This window comes from Misgurnus anguillicaudatus, chromosome 21 (genome assembly GCF_027580225.2).
Source record: "Misgurnus anguillicaudatus chromosome 21, ASM2758022v2, whole genome shotgun sequence".
Classification (NCBI taxonomy): domain Eukaryota; kingdom Metazoa; phylum Chordata; class Actinopteri; order Cypriniformes; family Cobitidae; genus Misgurnus; species Misgurnus anguillicaudatus.
Window position 1 is genome coordinate 49,216,650 of NC_073357.2, and position 27,824 is coordinate 49,244,473.

The 27,824-nt window shown below is 37.2% G+C and overlaps 1 protein-coding gene across 5 annotated transcripts; it reads right to left on the reverse strand.

Moving 5' to 3' along the window:
• Positions 1–683: 683 nt before the first annotated feature.
• On the reverse strand, positions 684–27,765 carry brms1 (BRMS1 transcriptional repressor and anoikis regulator). 5 transcript variants are annotated; one of them, XM_055211602.2, is made up of 12 exons: positions 27,615–27,765; positions 25,900–26,115; positions 25,171–25,261; positions 24,866–24,993; positions 24,573–24,652; positions 22,315–22,411; positions 22,135–22,227; positions 20,430–20,494; positions 20,267–20,306; positions 15,878–15,986; positions 15,625–15,765; positions 684–990 (listed from the first exon to the last, which is right to left on the reverse strand). In XM_055211602.2, exons 2-11 carry the CDS (start codon positions 26,099–26,101, stop codon positions 15,648–15,650), a joined length of 1,023 nt encoding a protein of 340 aa, XP_055067577.2. In that variant the 5' UTR covers positions 26,102–26,115; positions 27,615–27,765; the 3' UTR covers positions 684–990; positions 15,625–15,647. The 5 variants fall into 5 exon arrangements, with proteins under 5 accessions (XP_055067577.2, XP_055067569.2, XP_073715413.1 ...); XM_055211594.2 differs by lacking the exon at positions 684–990 and adding an exon at positions 8,326–8,446; XM_073859312.1 differs by lacking the exon at positions 684–990 and adding an exon at positions 26,701–26,771 and having other exon boundaries at positions 14,702–15,765; positions 27,615–27,746.
• Between the last annotated feature and the right edge of the window lie 59 nt (positions 27,766–27,824).

Genomic DNA, 27,824 nt, shown 5'->3' on the forward strand with positions numbered 1-27,824 from the left:
ACCAGGCTAAAGGAGAGTCACATTTCCGCCCAATCACAACGTACAGATTAGCTGACCAATCAGGAACACAGTGCTTTTCAGATCGATAACTTTTATACAAAATCTGTGCGTTTGAGGAAAGCAGTATATCTGGAGCTAAAAAAATGTATGGTATGTGGAAAATAATGTGTTTTTAACCATAAACCACGTGAATACATTGTATTATACCAAATACACAAAATAACGTTGTTTTTAGCAATGAAATAGGTGCACTTTAAGGCACAGTTTGTAATTTTCACCACTAGAGGTTGAAATTAAACAATAACAGATGCAAAGGTTGATGACACTGCCAAATCAATCCTACCAGACTCACAAATTATGTTCATGGATGATATAATGAAATAAAGTTTATAACTGTTAGGTTATAATGTAAGCCAACAGTGTGGCTTAAAAGAAACAGCAACAGAATGACAGTATGACGCTTACAACTATTACTACACATTTATTCCACACCTAACACAAGTTAACAGAACCTTTAACATTGTCCTAGTGGTTTCTGGATATTTTAATGCAAAAATCTTACATACGCATTTATACGCATCTACAATATGCATCTTTCTTTCCTAATCTCTTTTATAATGCTACAAGTATTAACCAAATTCCCCTTCCATGCATTATTTGTTGTCTCTCTCTCTCTCTCTCTCTCTCTCTCTCTCTCTCTCTCTCTCTCTCTCTCTCTCGCTCTTATCAGTGAATTCGTCCCTGAGGCTGTGTGGTAGCAAGGACAGGTGGTCCAGCAGTGCGTGTCTGTGAGTGTGTAATGCAGATGACTGGTAAGTGTGTGTCTGCCTTTATGCTTATGGTCACGTGTGAATGTGTGTGTCATCGCAGTGGTGGGTCCTGAGTTTTTTTTTAAATGTCCTTTTATTTTTTCAGGAATGTTCTGCCATTCTTTGTTTGTCTCACTGGCCCCGTCACACTGCCACAACAGGGGGGATGAGAACAGGACACCTAGAGATAGAGAGAAAAGGTAAGGGTGAAAAGGGTGAAGAAAATTTTTCCCAAAAGATTATTTGCAGCCACCCACCCACGGAGCTGAGGCTCATGTTAACCGACTGCATTGTTAGGAGCTCCAGGTACAACCCTTAATGGCACATACATGTTTTAAAATGAACCTGACTAAACGGACTGTGACTTATCCATCTTACATTTTGTGAAAATAAAACCTTGATATCTTTAATACTGACTGAGTAAAGTTGAAAATAAAGTAAAATCTATTATTAAAATCAAACCTTTATCAAAACAGCTTGGATTTTTACAGACAGGGTCATATTTATGAAAACATGGACATGAAATAATCATGGATGTAACATTTAAGCCCATAATGACAGCTAAAATGTTTCAGTAACAATAAAGTTAAATTTTAATTGTTTTTTTTCTAAATATATTTAGTCCCCAAAAAAAGGTAAATGGACGTGTTATGGTTATGGCAGGAAGTTACAGAATTTCAGTAACATTTACAATAAGGTTAGTTAGTTAGTTATAATGCATCAGCTCACAAGAACAGACTGATCTCACGGAAAGTCATGTTATAGTCACCAAAAATTTGATTAATTTATTTGTGTCCATGGTATGAAATTCAGCTTTTTTGTGCCTTGATTTTGCGCAAACAAATTTCTATAAATAGTTTCTTGTGTCCGTTGCATGACTTTCTTTTTTGTGTCATTTTATGTATTTTTTTCATTGGTAAGAAAATAGGAAAAAACATTGTCGCTTGGGGTTGGAGTTAGAATCACTTTATGTTACATTTTTAAACATCCTAACCCAAACCCCAACTCCAACCGGAGCATAGTTTTAAAAGTGGATAAAAACATGTAGAAACCAATATATAAAATGACATGAAAAAGAAAGTCGTGACACTGACACGAAAAACTACAAAAATTCTGTCGAAAATTACAGTAACTTACTGTACATTTATGTTATTTACTGGCAGTTTGTTCAAAGTTAAAGGTGCAGTGTGTAATTTTTAGAAGGATCTCTTGACAGAAATGCAAAATAATATACAAAACTATATTATCAGGGGTGTATAAAGACCTTTTATAATGAACCATTATGTTTTTATTACCTTAGAATGAGACATTTTCATCTACATACACAGAGGGTCCCCATAGATGGAAGTCGCCATTTTGTGCCACCATGTTTCTACAGAAGCCCTTAACGGACAAACTTTTTTTACTAAGTTGTCTTCGAAGATGACATGTTTGTCCGGTGGTGGCTACCGTAGCTTCTCTATGCGTTTCAAAAACGAGGGGTGAGCAGTGAACTGAGCCATTGGTTGCAATTCGTAACCTCACCACTAGATGCCACAAAAATATACACACTGCACCTTTAAATGAAACATTTTCAGTCTTTATCTTTTACAGTAAGTTACTGGGAACCAGCTAATAGCTAATTTTTTACAGTTTATTTATAGAAATTTGTGCAAGTGACACGAGAAAGACATTCGTGCTCAAGGCACCTAAAAAGCTGAATTTCGCGCCATGGACACAAACAAATCAATCAGACCCTTCATGACTATAACACGACCTTCCGTAAGATCATGTTGCACAAGAACTATCAATGATCAGTACTTCTACAGCATTTATTAGTTCATGTTAATTTCAGCATTTACTAATATTTTTTTCATCAAACATTGTACCTGTTAACATTAATTAATGCACCATGAACTAACATGAATAACTGTATTGACATAGCTAACATTAACAAGAATAAATACAGTACATGCTGAAAAACTATATTGCTCATCGTTTGTTCATGTTAGTTAATGCATTAACTAATGTTTACTAATACAACTTTATTGTAAATTGTTACCGAATTTTCAATAGACTACGATTATCTGTGAGGTCTATGAAGGTCTAATGTGCATTGATGTCCACATGATGAAGGGGCTTAGCATAGCATAAAAATGCCAATGTTTAAACATAAATGTTAAATTTTTATGAAGTGTATTATGAGTATGGTAACAAAACTCTGTTATGTTTTTATATGATGTATCAAATTTCCATAAAATGCGATGAGAATGGATACATGCCATAAAGTATAGACTTACGTGAACATTTTATGATCCGGTCTGTTTTTGTGTGCGTCCAACTTTTTCTTTAATGGTAAAGATGACCTTTGCATGGCATTATTGACTTCGCTGTAGTTCCCAGAGGGTGTAATCATGTTTTTCACTTTGGCTTTGTAATGTACTAGAGTATAAATGAGAATAAACCTGACTTTGACAGAATCGGGTATTTTAGCTCGATCTCTACTCCCTCCAACTTAATGTTGGTATAAATAATATTTTTTTCCTTTGGCCATCTTTACACAGACTCTTTTTCCCATAAACACACAACATGACACAACCTGTGTGTATCTGCTCTCTGACTCATACACACACATAAGGACTGATTTATTCATCTGTGAAAGCAACATTCACTGATTCGCTTACATTCGGTCTGGTCGCCAGCGTTTTAATGTTAAGAGTGGTAGCGTGTATGGTGTGCTGCATGTGCGTATGCGAGGGTGTATCTGCTGTTGGCATGTCTACAACTAATAAAATGACGTGTACAAGTGCAGATTAGTTGTTATTATTAAAGCCACCCTACAGATTTTGCACATTGAAAACAGCTCAGGCTTTTTTCTTTTGAAATGTCAACTTGACACTCTTTTAAGAAAATGTCATTTTAGAACGTCGACTGAAATTGTATTTTAAATCATGAGAACATGTTTGAAGCTCGTTCAACCTCTGCCACACATTTTTAATGGAAATCCTGTATTTCAGTGGGTTTGTGTACCCGAGGGGGTACCTATATATGTATATATATATATTGCTTTGTTACACCTGCAAATCTTTGTTAGGTTTTATGATTATTTTTTTACTGGCACTGTACAAAGATTGTGAACATAAAACCTTCTGGTATTCATTTCACACCAAAAGGTCTTTTTTACATGCTGAGTTTTCAAACCAAAGTTTTGGGTTTGCTTGGGTCAAATATGGACATTTTCTAGGTCAATTTAAACCAACGGTTGGGTTTGTCCAATTGTGGGTTAAAAAAAGACAGCATTTTTAAAACTGTTTTATCCTGATCTCCCCCAGAACTAATAAAACTTCTGAAACAAACACGCTTATGTGTCTCATTAAAAAGGAGGAGCTACTTGAAAGAGTCTGTTTTTCTAACACAGTATTGATTGTTTTATTTTTAAAAGCAAGTTGTCGCAATAATGGCCACGTTTATTATATTAATGATATTGCTAAATAAAAATAAGTGCAATTAAAGTAAAGAAACACAATTACGGTTTGGTATCAATAAATTGGCACTTAAATCTTACTAATGGGGCTGCAGGGCTGCATAAGACAAAAGAGCTTAAAATACCGATCCAATTTCTTCTGTCTATGGAGATGAGGAGGCTCCCAGCAAGCCATAGGCATTTTTTCACTATCTAGGTTAACTAGACCCAATATAGTCTGGCTATGAGTGACCCACTTCTAGCCAAAAGAACCTTAAATGTTATTTTTGCCAAAATAACTTGAGAGATGTTTGATAGCATGTAAGCAAAGTCAACAATGGAGGTGTTTGGTTTTTATTGATTTATTTCATTTAATTTATTTTTAGGCTATGGTCTAATTTATTTAAATTTCTCTGACAGCCCAAATTTTGCCTTGGTTTAGCCTAGACTTCTGGACTGTGTTCGGACGGCTATAAGAGTATTATAAATGCAAAATTGCTTGCTGGGTTTTCTCCTCAGAGTAACTCTCATTCTTTAAACCCACAATTAATTGCTATGATCTATCCATCTATCAGCAGTGCAGTTCTATTATAATACCTGGTGTTTGATTCTGTCTTACCTTAAGGTTTTTTAAAATGCGTTAAAAATCTGACTTTTTCCATGTTTAAGTGCTATAATTGGGTCCCCAGTGCTTGTATCAACCTAGAAAATGTGGAAAAAGATCAACAAAATAAGTTTTGGTAAACCATTTTCTGCGAAAAATATTTCATTGAAATTTGTCTTCCCTTGTGATGTCAGAAGGGGATAATAATCTCCATTATTCGACACTGCCATTTACTGCAGAGATCAGCTTATTTGCATTTAACAGGACACACCCAAAAACGGCACATTTTTCCTACAAAGTGACAATTTTAACATGCTATAATAAATGATCTGTGGGGTATTTTGAGCTAAAACTTCACATACACACTCTGGGGACACCAAAGATTTATTTGACATCTTAAAAAATTTTTGTTAAATGTCCCCTTTAACAAACTTAAAACTTGAGGCAGAATTGAATTCCCACAGCAGGAGAAAGTCTGGTTTGTCTAGTCTGTGTTAAACCACCTGACAACCCCCCCCCCATCTATCTCTCTCTCTTCTCACTTTCTCTCTGGCAGTATGTTCCCCCCGAGACTCTACATGGGTGCTTGGATTGCCAATGAGAGTATAAGACTCTGATTCTTATTTTAGCTGCGGCTCTGAGGCGGTGGGTGTGAATGTGAGTTATTACAGGGGATTAGCAGGTAAGCTTGTGTGTTTGAGACTCAGAAGTGTATCTGAGTTAAATCACTGTGTGTGTGTGTGTGTGTGTGTGTGTGTGTGTGTGTGTGTGTGTGTGTGTGTGTGTGTGTGTGTGTGTGTGTGTGTGTGTGTGTGTACAGGTATGGCTATAATTCTTAAGGGCCAAAAAAAGGCAACAGTTTTGTGTGAGACTTAGGATTAGATATAGTAAATCTTATTGCCTTAGTATAAAAACCCTTGCAAATAAGTCACTTTGGATAAAAGTATCTGCAAAGCAGTCCATGGGTTTGATTCCCATGGAACAAAAGCATATATTTTACCTTGAATACTATGTACTGTAATTCACTTACACCTTATTGTGAGCCTCAAACCCTATTGTTTCCTCCTTCTTATACCTTGTGCATGCAAAAGACCGCTGGGAAACAGACATATATTAACCTAAACATTTCAATATCAATCTAGAAAATGCATTTCCTTAGGAACTGTGAAAGTGTGCTTGCTCTGGTGCCGCCGATTTAGTTTTTACCTTGTGCATCCTCACAATGGAGTCCCAAATTCATGTACAAAGTTTGGTTTCAATACGTGAAAGCGTTTCTGAGACATGAAGGACTTCCTTATTTGGCGGCTACTCCGCAGGTTTCGTTTGGGCTGTGGCAGGCAAATGCTTCAGAAAATCAAAAATCCTTTTAGTAACTTTTGTGAGGCTTGGTCCAAGGACCATGTACGTCTCATGAAGTTCGGAGAAAATTTGTGATCTGTGAATCTTTTTTTTGGTTTTCTGTTCAATCCAATATGGCGGAAGAACAGAACGGATGCGTGACTTCATGTCCTTAAGCAATTTAGACCGGAACATTTACATTTTGAACGGGGTCTTTATGTCAAACGGCCTAGTTGCAGGAGCTGGCCAAAAATTTGGGGCGGAATAATAATAATAACTAGAAAATGCATTTCCGGAGGAACTGCGAAAGTGTGCTTGCTCTGGTGCCGCCGATTTAGTTTTTTTTATTTTGTGCCTCCTCACATTGGAGATCCAAGGTCATGTACAAAGTTTGGTTTCAATACGTGAAAGCGTTCCTGAGATATGAACTACTTCCTGTTTTGGCGGCTCGACGCACGTTTAGTTTGGGCTGTAACGGACAAATGCTTCCGAAAATCAAAAATCCTTCTAACTTATGTGAGGGTTGGTCCAAGGATCATGTACGTCAATTTTCGTGAAGTTTGGAGAAAATTTGTAACCTGTGAATCTTTTTTTGGTTTTCTGTTCAATCCAATATGGCAGAAGGACAAAATGAATGCGTGACGTCATGTCCTCAAGCAACTTACTGTGGGTTTACACCAGATGCGAGTCCAAAGATTTGCGTAGATTACATACAAAGTCAATGCAAAAATGCGATCAGACGTGTCCTCGCGTGGGGCGATGCGAATGACGCGATATGGGCGACGCGTTTGCCGTGAAAACACGCGCTATTAGCCTCAAACATGTCTTTCCCCAAGTTGAAAATATTCAACTCGAGTAAAAAATTTGCATGACACAAAGTTAAATCCCACGAGTAATCTAGAGTGAGCAACGCGATGCGATTTCACGCTTTGCGTTTTGTGTAAACCCACAGTTAGACAGGCACTGCCCGAACATTTTACATTTTGAACGGGGTCTCTGTGTCAGACATAGGCCTAACATAGAACACATAGAGCTACTGAAATGAGCCTCTCTGATAAACAGCCAATCACAGCAGAGCTCAATATTATTATTCATGACCCTTTCAAATAAGGTAATAATAGACCATGCAATTTTTGGGACAAATCCTATGGTTGTAAATGGACATATAAAACCATCTGGAACATTTTCGCACCTAATAAATTCACATACCTTCTATGTAGGTGTCAGAGAACAATGTAACACATTGTATTAGTGCATTCTTTGGCACCTTTAAAGCATTTGCCAAATGCATGAATATAATATAGATAGTGTTTGTGTGTGACAAGAAGGAGGAGGATAGGGTTACGCCCTGTCTCTGATGCTGTCATTTAACCATAAAGCTCTGATCCACATTCAAGGAGAAGACACTTCTAACAGACGCACAAATTCACTCGTACACCTAATTTAGGGGAAGGCGGGATATATCGTATCTCTCTTTAACTGCTAAGAGTAAGGGAACCCTTTAGGTAAAATAGCAGATTCTCATTTATTTAATTAATGTCATCTCGGCTTTCTTAGGGCTTTCATACAACACACATTTCTCACGCATGCACACACCCACTTAAAGCTGCATACAAATGTAGTATTCACAGATAGAAACACACATACACGATAACAAATATCACACATCATTACAGACAACGATTAGAAATCTAGCACCTCACGTCCTGTCAAATGTATTTGTGTATTTTTAACGTAGTATTTTTGTATTTCGGTTCCTAAATGTTTGTGTCCAAAACAGGATATGTTGGAATTACAGACCATTCTGTATAATTCAAAGGTATGAGAAGAAAAACCTGGTAATAATGTGTGTTGGTGCAATAAATTTACTACCTAAGGCTGTTATTGATCTGGTCTTGAACACTTTGACTTTCAGTTGTAGTATAACTTATAACTTTCTCAATTTTGAGCATCTGTTTTAATTTCTTTTTCAAAATCCTAACATTTTTCCAAAAGAGCAGCACTCCTTCTCATATCAGCTGCAAAACCAAATGCTTGAATGGGTATATTTACTTACCTGAGACTTCATATGAGGTTTTATTCAAACACCATGTATAAAATTTGTTATGCGTCAGTGAGTTTCTTTAGGGGGGAAAGCACAGCATCTTCAACAAAGGGAGGTTTATTATAGTAAGAAAATTCAATAATCTTTCACAGCATCTTCCTGACTCCCATGATTCACCTGTGCAGCATTGGCCAACTGGGACAGACTGTCTGTGACACACACACACACACACACACACACACACACACACACACACACACACACACACACACACACACACACACACACACACACACACACACAAAGAGTAGTCTGGTTTAGTTACCTCGGTCTCCCAGTATCTCTTCACATCCCTGCTGGATCATAATGCTCTAATCTTTATGCTTCTCTCTCTCTAATATATGTATATATATATACAGTTTAGTATGTAGTATATACATTATATAGTATATCTGGTAGTATATTTAAAATATATACTATATCTCTGTATATAACATATTAAACTGACACTTTAGTTATTAAACCTAGTGCATGTCTACATAAACTGCATTATAACACATTTTAGGTGATTTCCTAGACACAAGGACGGAAAGTAGACAGCATAATTATGCCTTTCAAGACACCATATTTTGCCCAAAATAATAATGGATAAAGTAGCAAGAATGGCTCACTCATTTATTAATCCTTTTCATTTAACACCTTATTAGTCAGATGATTAAAAACAGACTGCTATACCCAATTTGTGTGTGCTGTGTTTTTATTATTGAATTTCACATAGTTAGATTAGCTGGTACCAAAAGCAAACTATTGAAATCCACTTAATCCTGCCTTTAGGGCATTCAGAAATACCGTTTTGTTGGTAGAATCCGTTAAACGCCACATAAACCAATTCCTCTAAGTACACAAAGATTGATTTAATGAACAACGGTGCATGAAACAACCATGGATAACATTCACACTTGGGTCCTTGTGAGTACTTGGACCTGAATGTGGCAGTGATATGGATTACGCCCCCTAATGTGTGGTTCAGTTTCTTCATTTCTACATTCAGACTTTTATCATTTGCAATGTTTCTAGTTGCATCTGTTGTGATTTTGCAAATGTTTTGTTTACTGTCTTGTCCAAAAACTAGTTTTTTCTTTCAAAAATGATTACATGCACTTAGAGGGTTTTGCAGTAGGGATGGGCCGGTATGAGATTTTGGCAGTATGATAACCTTAAACAAAAATACCACGGTTTTGCAGTATTACCATTGCAATACTAAAATGTGTTATTTTCAAATGACTTTTCAACTGGACACAATAAGCAATATACAAAAGGTATGCCAAGCAAAAATAAGGCCTTAAATTATAATATTTTTTTTAATTATAAAAATTAAAATGTATTAATCAGGGTTCCTACACAATTTTCATTTCAAAATTCCATACTTTTCCAGACTTAAATTATCAGACTTCCCAACAGATTTTTTCGACCATATTTAACTTGTCTTGATAAATTGTTTAAAAATTGTAATTCCTATAAAGTAGCTAGACAGGAAGTGAGGTGGGGGAGAGAAGGCGGCGGGATGGGGAAAAGTCCATGAGCCAGGACTCGAACTCGGGTCTCCCGAAGCACACCAGCGCTACATGGCGACGCACTTACCCAGAATGCTATCGCCGCCAACAAGTATTTTAAATTCTGAGTCAAAACCTCTGTGTAGGTTATCCTGTTAAATGTGTAAATATAGAAACAGAAGGGATGTTCATGTACAATTAACCACAAAATTTGAAAATAGAGCTAAAGTCAAATGACAATGCTTAAGGGCTAATCACAACAACCGCGCTTTAAACGCTTGGAAACGCAAGGCGCGATGCACTGCCTTTTTTTAAAAAGATCAGTGCGACGCGGCTTTTTATATTGCTAAGCAACCACCGAGTCGGCTGTCTTGTCAATCAAATATTGAAGCGTGAGCGCTCTCTTGCTGTTAACTGTCATATTAGCAGAAACTTTAAATAGAGGGCGCTTGCTCTGACCTTGTTTGAGGGTGAGAGGTGCAAAGCAACTGTAAACTTCCCTCACCACAACGTAAGGCCCGCCTCTCCCCTCATTCGATTGGACAATGGAAAGATGCGAATAACGTCTGGCACTTCTCCGCTCTCAGCGCTCCTTCAAAAGCACATGCTGCGGCTGGCGGCAAAAACCATAGGCTCTTGGCGCACATAAACAGCGCGCAAACGCTCCCTGCCCATAGAATATCATTCAAAAAAGGCACCTGCAACTGCCATAAACGCTTTTGGTGCGATTAGCCCCTTAATTGGCTGTTAGGTTGAGCAAACTTAAAAATACTGTTTAAACAATAGGCTAATTATAAATAAAATATTTAGAAATCCTATATTAATATATTGCCTTTTGTGACCTTAATGGGAAAAAAAAAATAAATCAGTCACAATTTTTTAAAAGGTTATTAATTTACCCAAAAATGAAGATTCTATCATCATTTACTTTCACTCATGTCATTCTGATCTAATAACATCAAGTGTAAAAACTGCAGGCTGATCCAATCGACATGAAAAAACGATCGTGTATATATTTTACATTTAGAAATTCTTAACATTATATTTAGAAAACAAAATAGGGACAATAGTCTGGAAAAGTAAATATTTTTCCATACTTTTCCAGACCTGGAAATTACTCAAATCAAATTCCATACTTTCCCAAACCCCATATGAACCCTGATTAATATTAATAATATTAAATGTAAACATCAAATGAATTACATGAATTAATTTTGTGTATACACAGCTTATACCTTGAAAACAGTATCACATAACATTTTAGTGGTTTTGAAACCTTGACCCTTTAAAACTTTGGTATACCTTGAAACCGGTAACAAGCACATGCCTATTTTGCAGCGAGCGAAAGACAGTCAAATTTGTGAAATACCAATGAAATTACTAAAGTGACATTGGTAAAAATATTGCATTTCTAAAAACGACCTATTAACCTTTTCATTGTCACTAAAGTGAAATTACTAACATAAGATCCTGATAAAAAATGCTAATTTACAAGAAAACATGTCAGATGAGATGTCGTAATACTCTTCATTTGTATCATGTTTGTGCATTCTTCTAATTAGTGGATATTTACCCGCCTCATGCTGTAACATTTAAATGAGGTTGCTTTGATCAAGTCATCTGCATCCACTTGACTGGAAGATAGCTGCCTACTGGATGTAGGTACAGTAATAAGAGACAGCTAGAAAGCTCACTAGGTTTTGAAACTCACAAACCTTCTCTCCATCTCCATCTTACAGCAAACATTCACACTGTCTCTCTCTCTCTCTGTCTCCTACTCCTCACACCCACAAGCTGGGATAATAGCGCTGCGTCTGCAGCTTGGCAAGATGGAGTATGTGCAGAAAGAGAGAGAGAGAGAGAGAAAGGGAAGGGTGAGAGAGAGCGTCTCCAGTGACATGATATTTAGCTCAGCCAAAGCTTTCAGTAAAAGGAGGAGGTCACACAGCGGGAAGAAAATCAGGACAAAAAAGTTGAAAAGAAAGAGGAAGATTGGAGCTCCATTTCTCGACTCTGGCATTTAGCGCAGTCAGAAAACTGTGACTAAAGATGACATGGCGAGAGCAGAAAGTATAAAAAGATTATGTTAAAAAAACAGGAGCAAGTGAGATAAAACCAATTAGGGCAGAAAACAATCGGGTGTTAGAGAAGACGACAAAAATAAACACAAACTTTGATGTGTTTCTAATGCTCTTCCATCATCAGTCAGGCTTTGTTTTCACTCCTTGCTTCTCTGTTTTACTGGAGTAAACCTGCTTCCTCCCGTCCCGTCTGACTCTCCGGCCCGGAGCGCATTTGAATGACAGATAACTATAGTGGCAACTAGACCAGAAGAACAGGAGAAACAAATGAAATCTTGTACTTCTGTTTGTCTTTTCTCCCTTAGTAGCTTACAAATATCATATTCGTCTCATGTAAGACAGTGCATGTGTGTGTTAACAGTAGACATTGGAATTATGTAAGGAATAATTGACGATGGGCCATTGAATTATAAGAAAATAATGCACACCAAGGTGGTAATGCGGCACGACGCGAAGCGGAGTGCCGTTACACCGCAGGTGTGCATTATTTTCAAATAATTCAAAGGACCGGAGTCAATTATTCCGCTTATACCACGGTTACCACAAACATTGCTCTGGTGTCTATTTTTAAGACATTTGAAAAATTAGGTGTGCGGTTTACAGAAAAATAATCAACACCCATAGAACATTTCTCAGCCAATCAGAATGCAGCATTCAACAGACCCGTGGTATAAGTACTAGTATACTATGTGTAAAGAAAAATATAGGGGGAAGAGTTGGAATTATTTCTTATAAATCTTGTATGTTGCATACTGTAGTAGAGGTTGTACTATATTTTAAGGATCTTTAACTGAATGGTACAAAATTGTTCTTTATGGCATTGCTGCGAAGAACCTTTTACAGCACCTTTATTTTTAAGAGTGTACCAGAGAGTCAGCACGTTTGGGGGGGGGGGGGGGTTAAAATAGTTTTCATGTTGTTATATTGCTTTATGATTATAACAGGGTTCCCACACCTTAGTTAACTTCAAATTCAAGGACATTTCAAGGACTTTCCAGATCCAATACCCTCAAATTCAAGGGCTAAATGTGGGGACGCATTTCAAGGAGAAGCAATGTTACATTGTGTTACCTTTTAAGATACATTGTTAAAGTTCTCTTTCAAGGGAACTCGCGCTGCGTCACTGCGGTGACACTTTGGAGAAACCTCCAAAGGTAAAGGATGTCGCACACCGGCCGCGCAGCTCAACATCGCGCCTAGTCGTGTCTAGGACAACTTGGAGGTATCGTAAACCGGAAGTGCACATTAAATGGCGCGAGCTTCGTCAGATAGCATCTACTTCAAAATGCAAAATATACGTTTTGTTAATCGTTAATGATTTGGGACAAATATGATGCTATTTAATGTTAAACTATGTGAGTGGCGCTCTGTGGTGCGACCGGGATTTGAGCAACTTCCTGAGTCGACTTCCTGTCGGCGCCGGTGTGCGTATACTCATAGAAAGCAATGTGTTCGAGTTTTTTAGAACGGCGCGGCGCTGCACGTCCTGTGTGCAACCCCCTTAAGTGCATCTGAATTTGTATATCAAATTCAACCAATGGTGAGGCTTAACAACAAAGACAGGGTGACGCGGGAGCCAGGAAGTATATCGCTATCTGAAATATTGCCAAAGACGGCGTTACAGGGACGCAGGAAGTATGGCAAGGGAGACGCAGCGTCTCGTTCCCTCCTCAGGGAACAACAGTTACATACGTAACCAGAGACGTTTTCATGTGTCAAACACAATTATGCAAAAAAGCATTTTGGTATGAATCAACATTCGCATACAGAAGATATAAGCATTTAAAGCGAACAGTTTAGAACATGTGCTTAAAAAGTCTAGAATTTTTATGATATTATCCTACACTTCACAGGGAATAATATGGATTTTTTCCAGAAAACTTCTTGCATAAAATAGATTGAAGCTCTTTCAATGACCTGTATCTATGTATTTACATTTTCAAAAACTTCCCAGGGCCTTTAATTTTTTCCTCCAGATTCACAAACTTTCAAGGATTTCAAGGACCCCATGGGAACCCTGATTATAAATACAGTAGATTCTGACATACTAATCAGTTGGACTCCCGAATTAAGCATTGTGTTAGCAGCGCAAAGGGTCATTGGTTCAAACCCAGGGAGACTACATACTGAAAGAAAAATGTATACCTTAATGCAGAAAAGCATGCAAAAATGCACTCAAGGTCATGCTATAAAACTAATACCAAAATAATCCCAGTCTCTTGTGCTTGATTGCTTATAGGTCTCATTAATGGGACACTCATTCAAACCAGTGTATACACACACACACACACACACACACACACACACACACACACAATCTATTTGTATGTTATCAGGCATTACCCTAATTAATTTCTTCACAACTCATAAAGATATGTCCGCCTGAATTCCCCATTTAGAGAGATATCTCAGTTTGAGGTTTTTAGCCATTTCCTTTTGTAACTTTCAAGGGTCATTGTACTTCCACCCCTCTTCCAGCGCTATACTTTAGAAATCACACGTAATTACAAGACTCTTGAATAGTACATTTGTTAAAACCCAATGATCCCACAATTTAAACCAGATGTGAGTCTATTCTTGCGTGCAAGCTAAGGGTACTTATATTTTCAGATCTATAACTTCTTAATCCCTGTTAATCATGCATCAGTTATGCAAAATATTTCTGTTTTTCTACTAGTGTGTGCATCAATTTCTGTTATGTTGACCAAGTGCCATCTAGTGGTTAAAAGGAAAAATGCAGTAATGTTTAGTGACTTAGTGCAGTAGCTACAGCACCACATTGTGGACACACGTGTTCTGACATAGTTCTTGGTCATTAAACAGCAAAATGTAATAAAACATTAGATTTTAATAATGCTTCTTGTTATAAATACATGGTTACATTGAACATTTCATAAATAAGTCTTAAAAAGCACCCTCTGTCATCAGATCAGTTTACAGATGTCTATAAATACTAGGTATTCGAATAACAGTCTCAAAAAAAATCTCTTACATCTCTTAATTTTCTGAAGTGCAATTATACTGTAACTTAAGATACTTGATTGTGTTTTCTTCATAAAAAACTGTTAAGAAGCCGGTTTTGCAATATGTAAAATATTTGCTGTGTGAGTGCAGCCCTTATTTTAGTGTATATGAAATAGGACTTTAATTTTCAAATTATTATTATTATACAACAATCTAGTCCTGTAACTTGATTGACTGAGCTCCGCTCCAAAGTAAGTCAAACTCAACGCCGTGTTTTCTACGTTCCATTAATGCTCGGGGCGAGAACGTGAAAACACGTAATAAAGCTGGAGCCGGGTGATAACTGAATGCTTTGCATAGAAAGGGGAAATTATTACATACTGATGCTTGGTGACATGCAAAGCTTGATGCTTTGCCTTGTTCAGAGATCATTTTCATTGACAAAGAAAACAAAAATATAAAATGTTATCTTACCTGAAACTAAGCGGAAAATGAATAAATGTGTCTATAGCTGTGCTGATATTCATTACAGTAGCACTCTTGCTTTGTTAAATTGCTAAAAATAAATTACTCAACAAAAATTACGATCCTAGTGCATATCAAACTCTATACATAGTCAACTTGGCATATTATTATGAATGTATTTGGTAAATTTGTCAATTCAGGAAACTCTCTGGCCTACTTACTGCCAGAGCATAGCATTAAACTGGATTTATCAACTGTTTTAAAGGTTATTTTGTAGGCATAATGCATGTTATTTGGTAGGCATTAAAGGGTGGGTATACACACTTGCTGAGTGTCTTCACTAGACTCTAAGCCTTTCTTATGGTGTATTTGCCTTTCTGAAGCTGGGAGACGTAGATTTTGGTTTTGCTGCCATCTGTGTGCTTGAACCAGATCTCTCCTGTGCTGATCCCCGTTATTACAGCCCTGAGAAAAACACACCAGACAGTCGTGAGTACAGAATGTGCTGCAAACAATCTGAAAACCATAAACAAATGCAAAAATAATAAAGAAAGATAGAGTCCCAGAATCTACTGACTGTGCTGGGGTGTCGTCGCTGACTTCTAGAAAGACACTGCTGCCTTTGGAGAATCTCTCTCCATCATAGAAAAGAGTCCCACCTTCACACTTCACTGAAATCTGCCTGTCTGAGACAAACACACTCACCATATTTAACATATTAAGAGCCCATAATGATTTAACATACATTTATTTAACATACAGCAATACATTACTCTGCAGGACATTTTATCATGGACATTATCAGTAATCTTTTTTGAGTGGTGGCAAACATCAAAACGTTTTTATTTTGGTTATTTTTATGAAAACCATGTATGAAAACATGTTAAAGTTACATGTCATCCACTTAAAAACATTGCTAACATTAAAACATTTGGGTCAGCTAATCATTTCCTATTATTACACTGTAATAATAGCTAGGCCTTCTGGGATGGATGAGTTTAACAGTGCTTCAGATATTTATACCACTATTAGGTCATGCAAACCAAAAATATAAAAGAATAGAGAGATGACAGAAAAAGAGATTTGGGGAGAATAAAAGACAAATGATAGCGAAGAATAAAATCTTACATATCAAATCCTCTTTTAGACAAACATATCAGGAATGTACTTCTATTCGATCCATCAGAATAAGGGAAATGGCTTTATACGTCTTTCTGCTGCATTTATTAAAGTCGCCATGAAAATAAAATGAAAAACTGTAATTTGTTTTGAAATATTGTAGTATTTTTTACAACTGACTTATCTGTGAGCTATATTATTGTTTTTTTTATTCATTTGCCCCATAATCTTTAATCAAATACGCAAATCTCCTCCTCTCCTCAAATCAATCTCTCTTTACTTCCGGTCATATGGTATGGCAGGTGGGCGGGGTCCAGGAGAAGATCGCTGTGATTAGCAATTAGCAATTTGACACAACTTCAAACCATCCATTTAAATCTCGATGGACAAATTCAAATCCAGCCCTGCCTTATTTAATTTCAAAAGCTGTTTCACTCAGATATACATCACCACGGGGAAAATAACGCAATTGCCACGTCCGTTTCATGGCGACATTAAGGACTCCCACAAGTTAAACACCATCATTCAGAAGAACATTACTATTTTCTACACTTTGTTCAAACAAAAACTTTTCGTTTTAAAATATCTGTCCCTTTAAATACATATTAAGGTCCCAAAATTTCTTAAAAGCACATACGGTACAAGAATTGGACAACCTGATCTCACGAATATCCGTGTTATAGTCACGGAATATTTTGCTTATTTATCCGTGCCATTGTCACGGATCTCCGCATCCTTCCGCGTCCGCACCACAGACCTTCCCCTCCGTGTCAGTTTCCCACACTGGTCACTCAATTGTTCTTCCCATTTTCTTACCATTGTCAACTTTCTGTTACATAAAATTACATCTGTAACGATTTAACCAGAAAAAAATAGTATAAACCAATAGTTAAAGTGACATCCTAACCCAAACCCCAAATCTAACCCCAAACCCAAGCGACAATGGTTTAAAAATAGGAAAAACAATTGAGTAACTAATACGTGAAACTGTCACGGAAAGAAAAGTCGGTGGTACGGACAAGGAAAAATGCGGAGATCCGTGACAATGACACTGATACATGTGCAAAATATTCCGTGACTATTAAACAGAACTTTGTGAGATCATGTTGGAATTGGAACAATAAATGGTAAATGGACTGCATTTATATAGCGCTTTTAACAGACCTATGGCCATCCAAAGCGCTTTACAATTAGCCTCACATTCACACGCACATTCATATACCGACGGCAGTATCAGCCATGCAAGGCGCCAGCCAGCTCGTCGGGAGCAGCTGGGGTTAGGTGTCTTGCTCAAAGACACTTCAACACTTGGTCCGGTGGAGGCGGGGATTGAACCACCAACCTTCCGGTTTGTAGACAACCTACATGAACCATTGAGCCACTGCCGCCCAAGGCAAATGTCTAACGAGTAAACGGTGAATATGAGACAAAATCACATTTTATTTTTCACCTGTTTTAACATATACAATAGGTGCACTACTTCCTGAACTTCAGCCAGCTCCTTGTTTCCTGTCTGCCATTATTGGACAAACTGATTAATCCAGGTGTGCCTGACCTCAGTAGTCACAACAACAATAATCAGACACACATGGATTAATCAGTTTGTCCAATAATGGCGAACAGGAAACAAGGAGCCGGTTGAAGTTCAAGAAGTAGAGCAGCTGGGCATAAAGCCTATTTACCATCTCAACAACACATTTGTATTTTTCTAATGTGAACATATTAAGACTGATACGTTGAATAAATTTTAACGAACAATGAGGTCTCTGATTATGCGATCAAATATCAACCAGCGCAGAGTGAGAGCCGCTCAAATGCAGCAAACATGTTGGTAAGCATTTTAAAGTGTCAGAGAAAGACGCAAAAACATACAGCACTACAAGTTTCCTTTAAAATTTAAAATCAAGACATTCTGAACACCATATAATGAATGAGAAAGACACAGCGGTGATCCTGGGTATTTGTCTGCTGAATGCACAAGCACAAAAACCGAGAGACTTTATCTCTTCATCCCATGTCATTAAACGACAAAGAGCGTCAGCAGTATGTAATAAAAACTTCCTAGAACCAGTAAAGTCCTACAATGACAAACAAAAATAAAATAAGAGTTTATTAACAAAAGCTTTTTGTTAGAGCACTTTATTGAGCGCTTTTTCCTCTGTCATGCTCCTGTCGAACCATCTCCCTCTCTCCCTTTGCTCGTGCTTGATCGTGTATGCAGGCTAGCGTCTACTGCTTAACATAAAGTCTTGCATAAGCGTTGTTGCAAGTAGGCAGAGTAATGAATAGGTTATTTGCATTTTGTCTGGAATAAAAGATCGGATAAATATCGGTTTAGCCAAGGCTCATTTATGTGGTCGAATGTAAATGAAACAGTTTTAACAAGTCAGATATCTAGCTGATCATAGAATTGACCAGGTGTAAAAGGCCCTATAATGACTGCTGGAATGTTCAAAAAATGTACATTGTTAAATAAATATAGTAAAAAGGACATTCTGATAATGTAACTTGTGCAATAGTGAGGAAATTGGCAAAATAATTAAAAAACAAATTGGTTGTTCGTTATTCGGCCTTCGGCTGAGTGGTTCATTTCGTTCAGCTTCGGCCAAGAATTTTCCTTTCAGTGCATGCCTACATTATTTGAAAATTTTGTTTTGTTATCAAAGACTAAATACAGAAACCCACTTGCATCTGTCTTCAGCAAAAGTACTTTAATTGTACAAAAGAAAGCGGCCTGTCCACTGATGATCGCGAAGGAAAGCAGAAAACTAACAGATATTATTTTTACAGATGTCACTATCACGAACAGACATCTGAAAGCGCTTGTGATCAATGTTAATGAGCACAAATATGCACACACGCGTCATTAATAGCGGTTCATTTCCACGATTTAGTTAGATTGTGTTCATATCAGCAGCGAACCGTACCGCAGTACCCTTTTCAGGCAGTCTTGTGTGCGGTTCGCATGTGCGGACCCAAGTTCGGAAAACAGTGTTCACAGCATCCAAACGAACTTAAAGATGAAATGGATCTGGGTGCGCACCAAAAGTGATAATGTAAAACCCCCTTAAGAGTCTGATAAAAAACGCTAATTTACAAGAAAACATGTTAAGATGCCCTTGGACCTCTTCATATAGTAACTCGCTTAAGTAATTTGATTACTTTTATAATAGATGTACAGTATGTGCTTTTTGGGACCTATATACAGTAAGTATAAAAGGATATATTTTTTTAAATCTTCAGTTTTAAAATCTACCAAGTAACATATAAATTTGTACCAAAATACGAGGAATGCACAAACTCTAGCATCAACAACAAAATATATAATAGGCTTTGTATGTGTATGTGATTATTTTATCAGCAGTTGTGAACCACTGACTCACAGATAGCGAGGATTACACAAACACAGTACAGCATTGCCGAAGGCCTGTTTACTAGGAAGTCTTATTCATTCAGATAAAATCCCTGAACTGGAAACACTTACCAACGCACTTTTCTAAAAGGTTTATGAAAATGATAATGAAACCCTTAAATGAAATATAATCTGGAGTTTTTTCCCTTTGAAGGTAATTCACATTTCTGAGAAAAACAAGACAAGAGGAAGACAAGAGGAAGAGAAAGGCAAAGCTTTTGGTGGTCAGTATATGTCATTTTCTACAAAAAATCTGCAATGAGCAGATTATATACCTGGAGGCAATCAGGTTTGTCATAAATTAATAAGGTTCACGGGACTACTATGAAACTCTTGACCTCACAGCTTAACTGCCTGAGGAAAAGAGAGACGGACAGAAAACATGTTTAAATGAGGCACTTCAATGAACACACTGAGTATAAATAATTCACTTACTGTCTGCCTTTTTCTTCAAGGGAATCAGCGCTGCTTTAGCCTGAAAGACATAAATGTGAGTGAGTTAGAGAGAGAGAAAAAGAAAGAGTGAGAAAGAGAAAGAGTGAAAGAGAAAGAGTGCAAGAGAGTGAGTGTGAATGATGTTTGCGTCTCATGTATATACCTTCTTAATGGCAGTCCAGTCCTCCAGTATATCAATGTCTCTCAGCATATACACTATGTACGGCCCTAAGAAACAAACATTTAAAGTGAGTGAGAGGTAAACAATTGAGCATTATGTACTACGGTATTTAGGGCGCACTCACACTATCCAAACCAAACCGCGCCCGGGTTAATCGCGCCCTGGCCGGCTTGCAGAGGTGGGCTCGAGCGTGGTTTACTTAAGCTCAGACGTGGAATGTGATTGCAAATCGAGCCAGAGCGCTTTTCAAAAGGAGATATGTCAATTGCGTGACCACTCACCTTCATCTGCCAAAAACCCACTAATGTGTGCAGCAGAGCTATGTGAATGTCTGAGCTGCACGCGCGACAGACCAACTAAGCAATATAATGAGTGTTTCATCAGGCACCAAACGATGCCGAATAAAAAACACAGACTTAACATTATGATGGGCTCCAGTGTTAAGAGAGCGCTTTACATCCTGCTTTGTTCAAAACAATCACATCCTGATGACAAAAGTGTGCCCGGGTTCAGATCGATTAAAGTACTGTGTGAGTGTGTGCTTCTGGGGGAGTAGGGAGGGGGGACAATCGCACTCGGGCATGGTTTGGTTTGGATAGTGTGAGTGCGCCCTTAATTTCAAAATATCTATCCAAGAAAAAAAACAATCATAATCTTAGTTTCAAAAGTGAATACGCTGTATGGCAATTAAATGAATGGGCCGACTGATTCAAGCTGATAGAAGAGCAAATTTGACTGAAATAACCACTCGATACAAACGAGGTATGCAGCAAAGCATTTGTGAAGCCACAACACGCACAACCTTGAGGCGGATGGGCTACAACAGCAGAAGACCCCACCCGGTACCACTCATCTCCACTACAAATAGGAAAAAGAGGATACGATTTGCATGAGCTCACCAAAATTGGACAGTTGAAGACTGGAAAAATGTTGCCTGGTCTGATGAGTCTCAATTTTTGTTGAGACATTCAGATGGTAGAGTCAGAATTTGGCGTAAACAGAATGAGAACATGGATCCATCATGCCTTGTTACCAATGTGCAGGCTGGTGGTCGTGGTGTAATGGTGTGGGGATGTTTTCTTGGCACACTTTAGACCCCTTAGTGCCAATTGGGCATCGTTTAAATGCCACGGCCTACCTGTTTCTGACCATGTCCATCCCTTTAGTTTGGTGTTCCTAATAATCCTTTAGGTGAGTGTATACATTTCTAATTTAACAATATTTGTTGCTAAAGATGTCATTTGAAAAACTTTAAAGCCGATTTTCTCAATATTTAGATTTTTTGCACCCTGAGATTCCAGATTTTTAAATAGTTGTATCTTAGCCAAATATTGTCCTATCCCAACAAACCATACATCATGATTAGTGGACAGCTTGTTTATTTATTTACTGATGTATAAATATTAATTTAAAAAAGTGCCTTGTGATCCAGGGTCACATTTTATTAATTCGCCAAAAATGACCAGATGCAGGCAATTAGTGGACAGAAATCCAGATTCAGCTCCAACAACAGACTTTCCAGACTGCATCAAATAAACCACTGGTTTGCTTTGTAAGTATTTCCCTTTAGATAAACGTATCATGACTAATTAGTTGGAAAAAGCCTGGTGCTATTAGAAAGGTGATTCCTAAACAGTGTTAATGGATTGAGATGAAGAGTTTGATGAATCTGAAGAGAGTTTATTACCTGACACTAGTGCTGCTTTCTTCTTCCTTTCTGTGCGAATCAGGTGACTCCTCCTCTTGCACTTCTTCATCCTCACTCCATCATTCCACCACTCTGATGAACAGACAGTGATAAGAAGTGTTGGTGTAGCAGTAAGAATAGTCTCTCTGTTTGAATAGCTAGATAAACATGTGTGTGTACCTGATGTAATATCTACACTCTGTTTGTCCTCTTCCAATCTGCGTATCTTCTCCAGAAGTTCTGATTTCATGGCATCAAACAAAAGTGTCTTCTCACTCTACAGAGAAAAACATCTTATTACACTTAAACACTTCAATGACACACACACACACTAAGTCTGACTCTTGATTATCAATGCACTGTCAGCAAATCAACTGTTTAAGGAAAGACATTTCACAGCAGTGCTTATTAGTAGGGATGCACCGAAGGAATCAGCCTTTAATCGTATCAGCAGATAAAAGCAATTTTTCATGCTGCTGATTGTTTAAAAAGCCGATCAGGGTAGATTATATCCTGGCAATCAAAAGGAGCGGAAAAGAGCATCTGAACTCATGCTGTGTGATTATCTTGAATCGGGTCACAATAACAACAGAATTGCAGTTTGTACGCTTTGCACTTTTGGGATTTCACAACATTATTCATTAAAGGGAGTTAAAAGCAAAACTATTGGTATCCATCTGTCTATCTGTCATTCTAAGCAATCTAAGTATTGGCACAGAAATGTTGTATCGTGTATCCCTAGTAACTAGTTGTGTGTGTTATTGTAAAAATGCCACATAATTGCTTATATTTAACTAGTCACCTAAAATACAGATATTTCTAAACACAATATTTATTTTTGTATTGTACATCTTAACTTTTTTAGTGTGTTCTAAATTAATACACTTTAAGAAAAAATATTATAGCTGCAATCTGTAACTTTTGCATTTACATCGCCATCTCTGTTTGGAAATTAAAATTGCAGGCTACTTAAAGAGATAGTTTACACAAATGAAAAATTTGATTTCAGATCACCGCAATGATTGCACATCTTTCTAAAAAACACCAGGGGGAGCTGCAGTGCCTGTGTGAGACAGTATCATATGGCGCTCCTTAACTGACAGTGTAACATTCACACGGGGTGAAATTAATGGGTGACGTCATGCGTTGCCGTACTGAATTGTGGATCCGTCGGGGCCGCGTCAGTGCCATTGCTCGCGGCAGAAGTTGAACATGTGTCAGCCAAGCCAGCCAAGTACATTTATGGAAGACCGGAGCATGTGTTGCGGCCACTGTGATTGGCTGTTGGCCACGCTTCAGGCAAGCCTTCCGTCAAGCATTAACGCTTTCGCCCCGTGTGAATGTACCATAATGCGATACATTGCAAAGCCATAGCCATCCAATACAGTGGGAAAAAATGCATTTAAAGAAATGCTGCAAAACTTTGATAAGCAATATGAACTGCCAGGTAAAACATACATTTCCAAAACAGCAATTCCAAATTTAGGGAAGTGAAAGATGCTTAAGGATTTTTTTTCTACAGACATGTGGTCCAGTACTAATATGACCTTGGTAGGATTGGCTACTATTTAAGAAATTTAATTTTTATTTTTAGACACTTGTGTTTATTTCTTGAGAAGAATGTACAGTTTTTGAAATAAATATTTTTTAAATAATTACTTTTAAATATGTGTTATGTGTATTAATATTTACTGCCAGATCAATCTTGCAAAATATTTAATTTAAATAATCACAACAATGTGTGAAAATTATTTTATGACCAAATAAAAAAATTAAATGTCAAAGCAATGAAACAGACAATTAATCGTCATAATCGTCAATCCCCTAAACAAACAATTAATCGTCGTAATCGGCACAATTTATTAGACAATTAACTGTCAGACAAATTTCATAACTGAGACAGCCCTAAAGCACACAGCTGATTGTAAACATTGACTTCCATAGTAGGAAAACAAATATTATGTAAGTATTGTGATAAATTATGAAGGAGATGTTTTGATAAAGGATGGTAAGCACAAAGTTGACAGTACCCATCGAATTCTATCATATTTGTTTCTCCTGTTATGGAAGTCAATGGTTTCAATCAGCCTTGTGCTTACCATCATTTATCAAAATATAAAGAAATCCATACAGGTTTAGAACAACATGAGGATGAGAAAATTATTTTTGGGCGAACTTTCCCGCTAACTTTATGTGGGTTAAGGTAAAATAATGTCAAACGTTACCATTGTAAGTCGAGGAAGACAATTTTAAACAATATGTACTCATAATAAACTAGTTTTGTTTATTTTTTAACCAAAAAGGTTACGAATTGCAGTTTCAATATTACAAATCATACATTTCACTGTGCTTTTTGGCTTTTAACACCCACTGTATCTCCATATTGAATATGCTATTTACATTTGCCATGTCTAGATATATGTTTTTAGTTCTGTTACCTCAAGGTGTTGTCTGGCCCCTTGTACCTCACATTCATGTTTGTGTCTGACCACCTGCAGACAGAGTTCTCTGTACACACCTATAGAGGGCAACATTGAGACTGAGAATGTATACTGAATTCTAGTTCATGAACTCTTGATAGAAATCTAATTATGGGTACACAGAAAAATGCTTAGAAATCTATAAATGTAGACACCAAACCGAGATATTGGTAAGACGAATTATATAAGATCATGGTAGAAAAGCATGAAAACTTCCCCACATGAAAGTGTGTGCATGGATGTTGTATGACCTGCTACTTGTGTTCTCTGCTGTAGGTTCTGTTGCAGTGTTGCCAGAGGTTCTCTGTACTCTCCTGCCTTTCCTGTTAAAACCTCATCCAGCTTCATCTTGACCTGGTTTAGGCGTTCTTGAAAGAGCCTGTGATCAAAATATAAGTGATCATCAATAAAAGAAATCATTCACTAGTATCCAGAACTCCAGACTTCATTTATTGACATAATAAACTGTCACTATTCTTCAAACCATAAAACATCATCTTGGCCTCTGCTGGGACTAAATGTTATTAACCATAAAACTGTCAAAGATTTTTCTTACTTTTCTTTTAGCTCCATAAATTGTTTTTCCAAGTCAGACATTTCGTCTAGGCATTGTGTTCGTCTTCTCTCACAATCTTCATCGTCCATTTCTGACAGAGAAAAAAGACTCATCTAATCTTCTCCATCCATTCTGTTCAATCTTATTTTATTTCAGTACCATACCATTCAGACTTCACATTAACCCACAAACACTTTTTTGTTAAAAGCTACAGATGGATGCATTCCTACAGTAATTTTGTATATCACTGTATGTAATTTGGGTGGCAGGAACCAGTCCTTGATTCCTCTAAAACTGCTATTTCAACAGCACTGTGCCATTTTGGGTAATTGGGTAACATCACATAACCTCTCAGGAATATTTACAGGTCACATTATACTCCAAAAATGCAAAACAGGGCCATATAAGGACCAACGCATTTATTCAATATGACATTATTTTAATGGCAATTCAGCACATTTTTCCTCTAAAAACTGGCAAAGTAATATCATAATTGTCACAATATGATTTTTTTTAAATCAGGCAAAATATATTTTGTTAAAGATTAGGTAACTTCAAGTTGATTGGGACCATTTTCAAGAGGACCATTAATCTCATAAAGGTGTCCCAATTTGTCTTGGGAAATCATTCTATATTTTAAAATGTAATACATGACCTAGGCATTTCTTTGTATGGTGGACCTTAACTACATTATGCACACCAAAACACTTCAATCTGATGTAAACAGACCTGAACTCTCTTCCTCTTCTTCCTCCTCTTCCTCTGCCTCACTCTCCTCCAGGTCACTATCCCGGTCCTCTCCACTCTCCTCCATGGTTTCCTCCGCTTCTGCTCTCTCTCGCTCCTCCTCCACCTCCCCATTAGTTTGAGGAACCTCAGGGTCAGCCTCCATCTCCTCCTCTGGCTCCCTTGCAGCGGGCTGAGCTGGCATGACTGCTTACAACACTACAGTAAACAGTGTGTAACAACAGCGGTAAGAACTTACAGTGAAGTGTATGACTCAAAACACACAGTAAGTAACCACCATTCATCCATCAACTAACATAAACATCTTGTTTAATAGATCAGTAAAAATGTACATTCAAGCATATACATTAATATTTTACATAATAATATCCACAATTACAAATGCCATCTAAGAGATATGATGGAAATTAAACTAAATACATTTCTGTCCCTCACACAAACAAACCTACATAATACATGTAGCTTCAATGAACTACCCTAATGTTACTTTTTGTGCTTTTGGAGCATATCTGTCCCTATCATTGACATTTTTATATAATAAATTATTGGATAGGGAATGGCATTAGGGTAAGTGAACCGTAACACAATTCTTATTTGTTCCTTAAAGGATTATAGAACAATGCTTATTACTGAAGTAATACTGAAATAAAATGGTTTATAATAAAACAGTAATTGCCCATTCTCATGTTTTCCATAAAGAACATAAATGCACACTGTTATTGTAACTTTATATGCACATCAGAGGTATAATGTTGCATAAACACAAATGACCAAATTAAAAACCTCTAGGGCAGTGATTCTTAACAAGGGGCCGGGGCCCACTAGGGGGCGTCAGCAAACTTCCTCAAGATGACCTAAAATTATTTAAAACAAGACTAAACAAGCAGTAAAATAAGTTAAAACAAATACAAATTTATTTTGGATCTTTTATAACAAATTAATATAAGGATATAAATGTACATCTTATAAAAACGAGTACACATATTTTTAGTTATGCCAAGCTCTAAAATATTTTATTGTGTAGAAATTATGAATAGGGGCCCTTCAAATATAACTATGGACAATGAGTGGCCTTGAAGTCATAAAGGTTGAGATCCACTGCTCTCTAGGGGAATATAACAGCAATGAGGATAGTGCAAATACACTTTAAAAGCTGTTTAAGGCCTTATATACAACTTTTTGTAATATAGTAATCGCATACAGTTGGTAGTGTAAAGCATTAGGACCGTTCAATGAGATATGTGCTCAGGTGTGTGTTCATGCACATCCTCTAAAGGCCGCACTTTACTGTGATTATATTACAAGCATATTACTCATTCAGCAGTCATATAGCTGATAAATTACTTGCTATTTGTTATAATGATGAATACACTCTCGTGCACAGATATAATGGTGGGTTTAAATAAGTTAGTCACGAAAACTCGCTTTCGATTTAACAACTTCGCACCTCATTCAAAGATAAAGTGCCACTATACAAACCGCAGTACAGTGCTGTTTCTCATGCAAAAGTTTCTTATGCATCAGGGTAAAAGCGTTTTTTAAACATAATTACGATGTAGTAATTCAAATGATACTTTGAGTCGTTGTAACGTATTTCGATCCAGATGCTCGATCGCCTCATGTATGTTCTCCCTCAAATTAACCGCTAACAACACTCAAACTATAATAAGTGAATATACTACAGTAAGATAACTTACCTTATAGTCAGTTACTGCTTGAAAAGTCTTGAAAAATATAATGTAATTTCGAACATATTTGCATTTCGACTCAAGTTGACGTCGGGTAACTCTACTTCCTCGACATTCATACGTTTGTGTCAACATAATATCGTTGGTTTGACGCGCTGGCCAATCAACGAAGACCTCGCTGCTTCCACGGACCAATTAAAAGGAGGCATGCAAAAATCG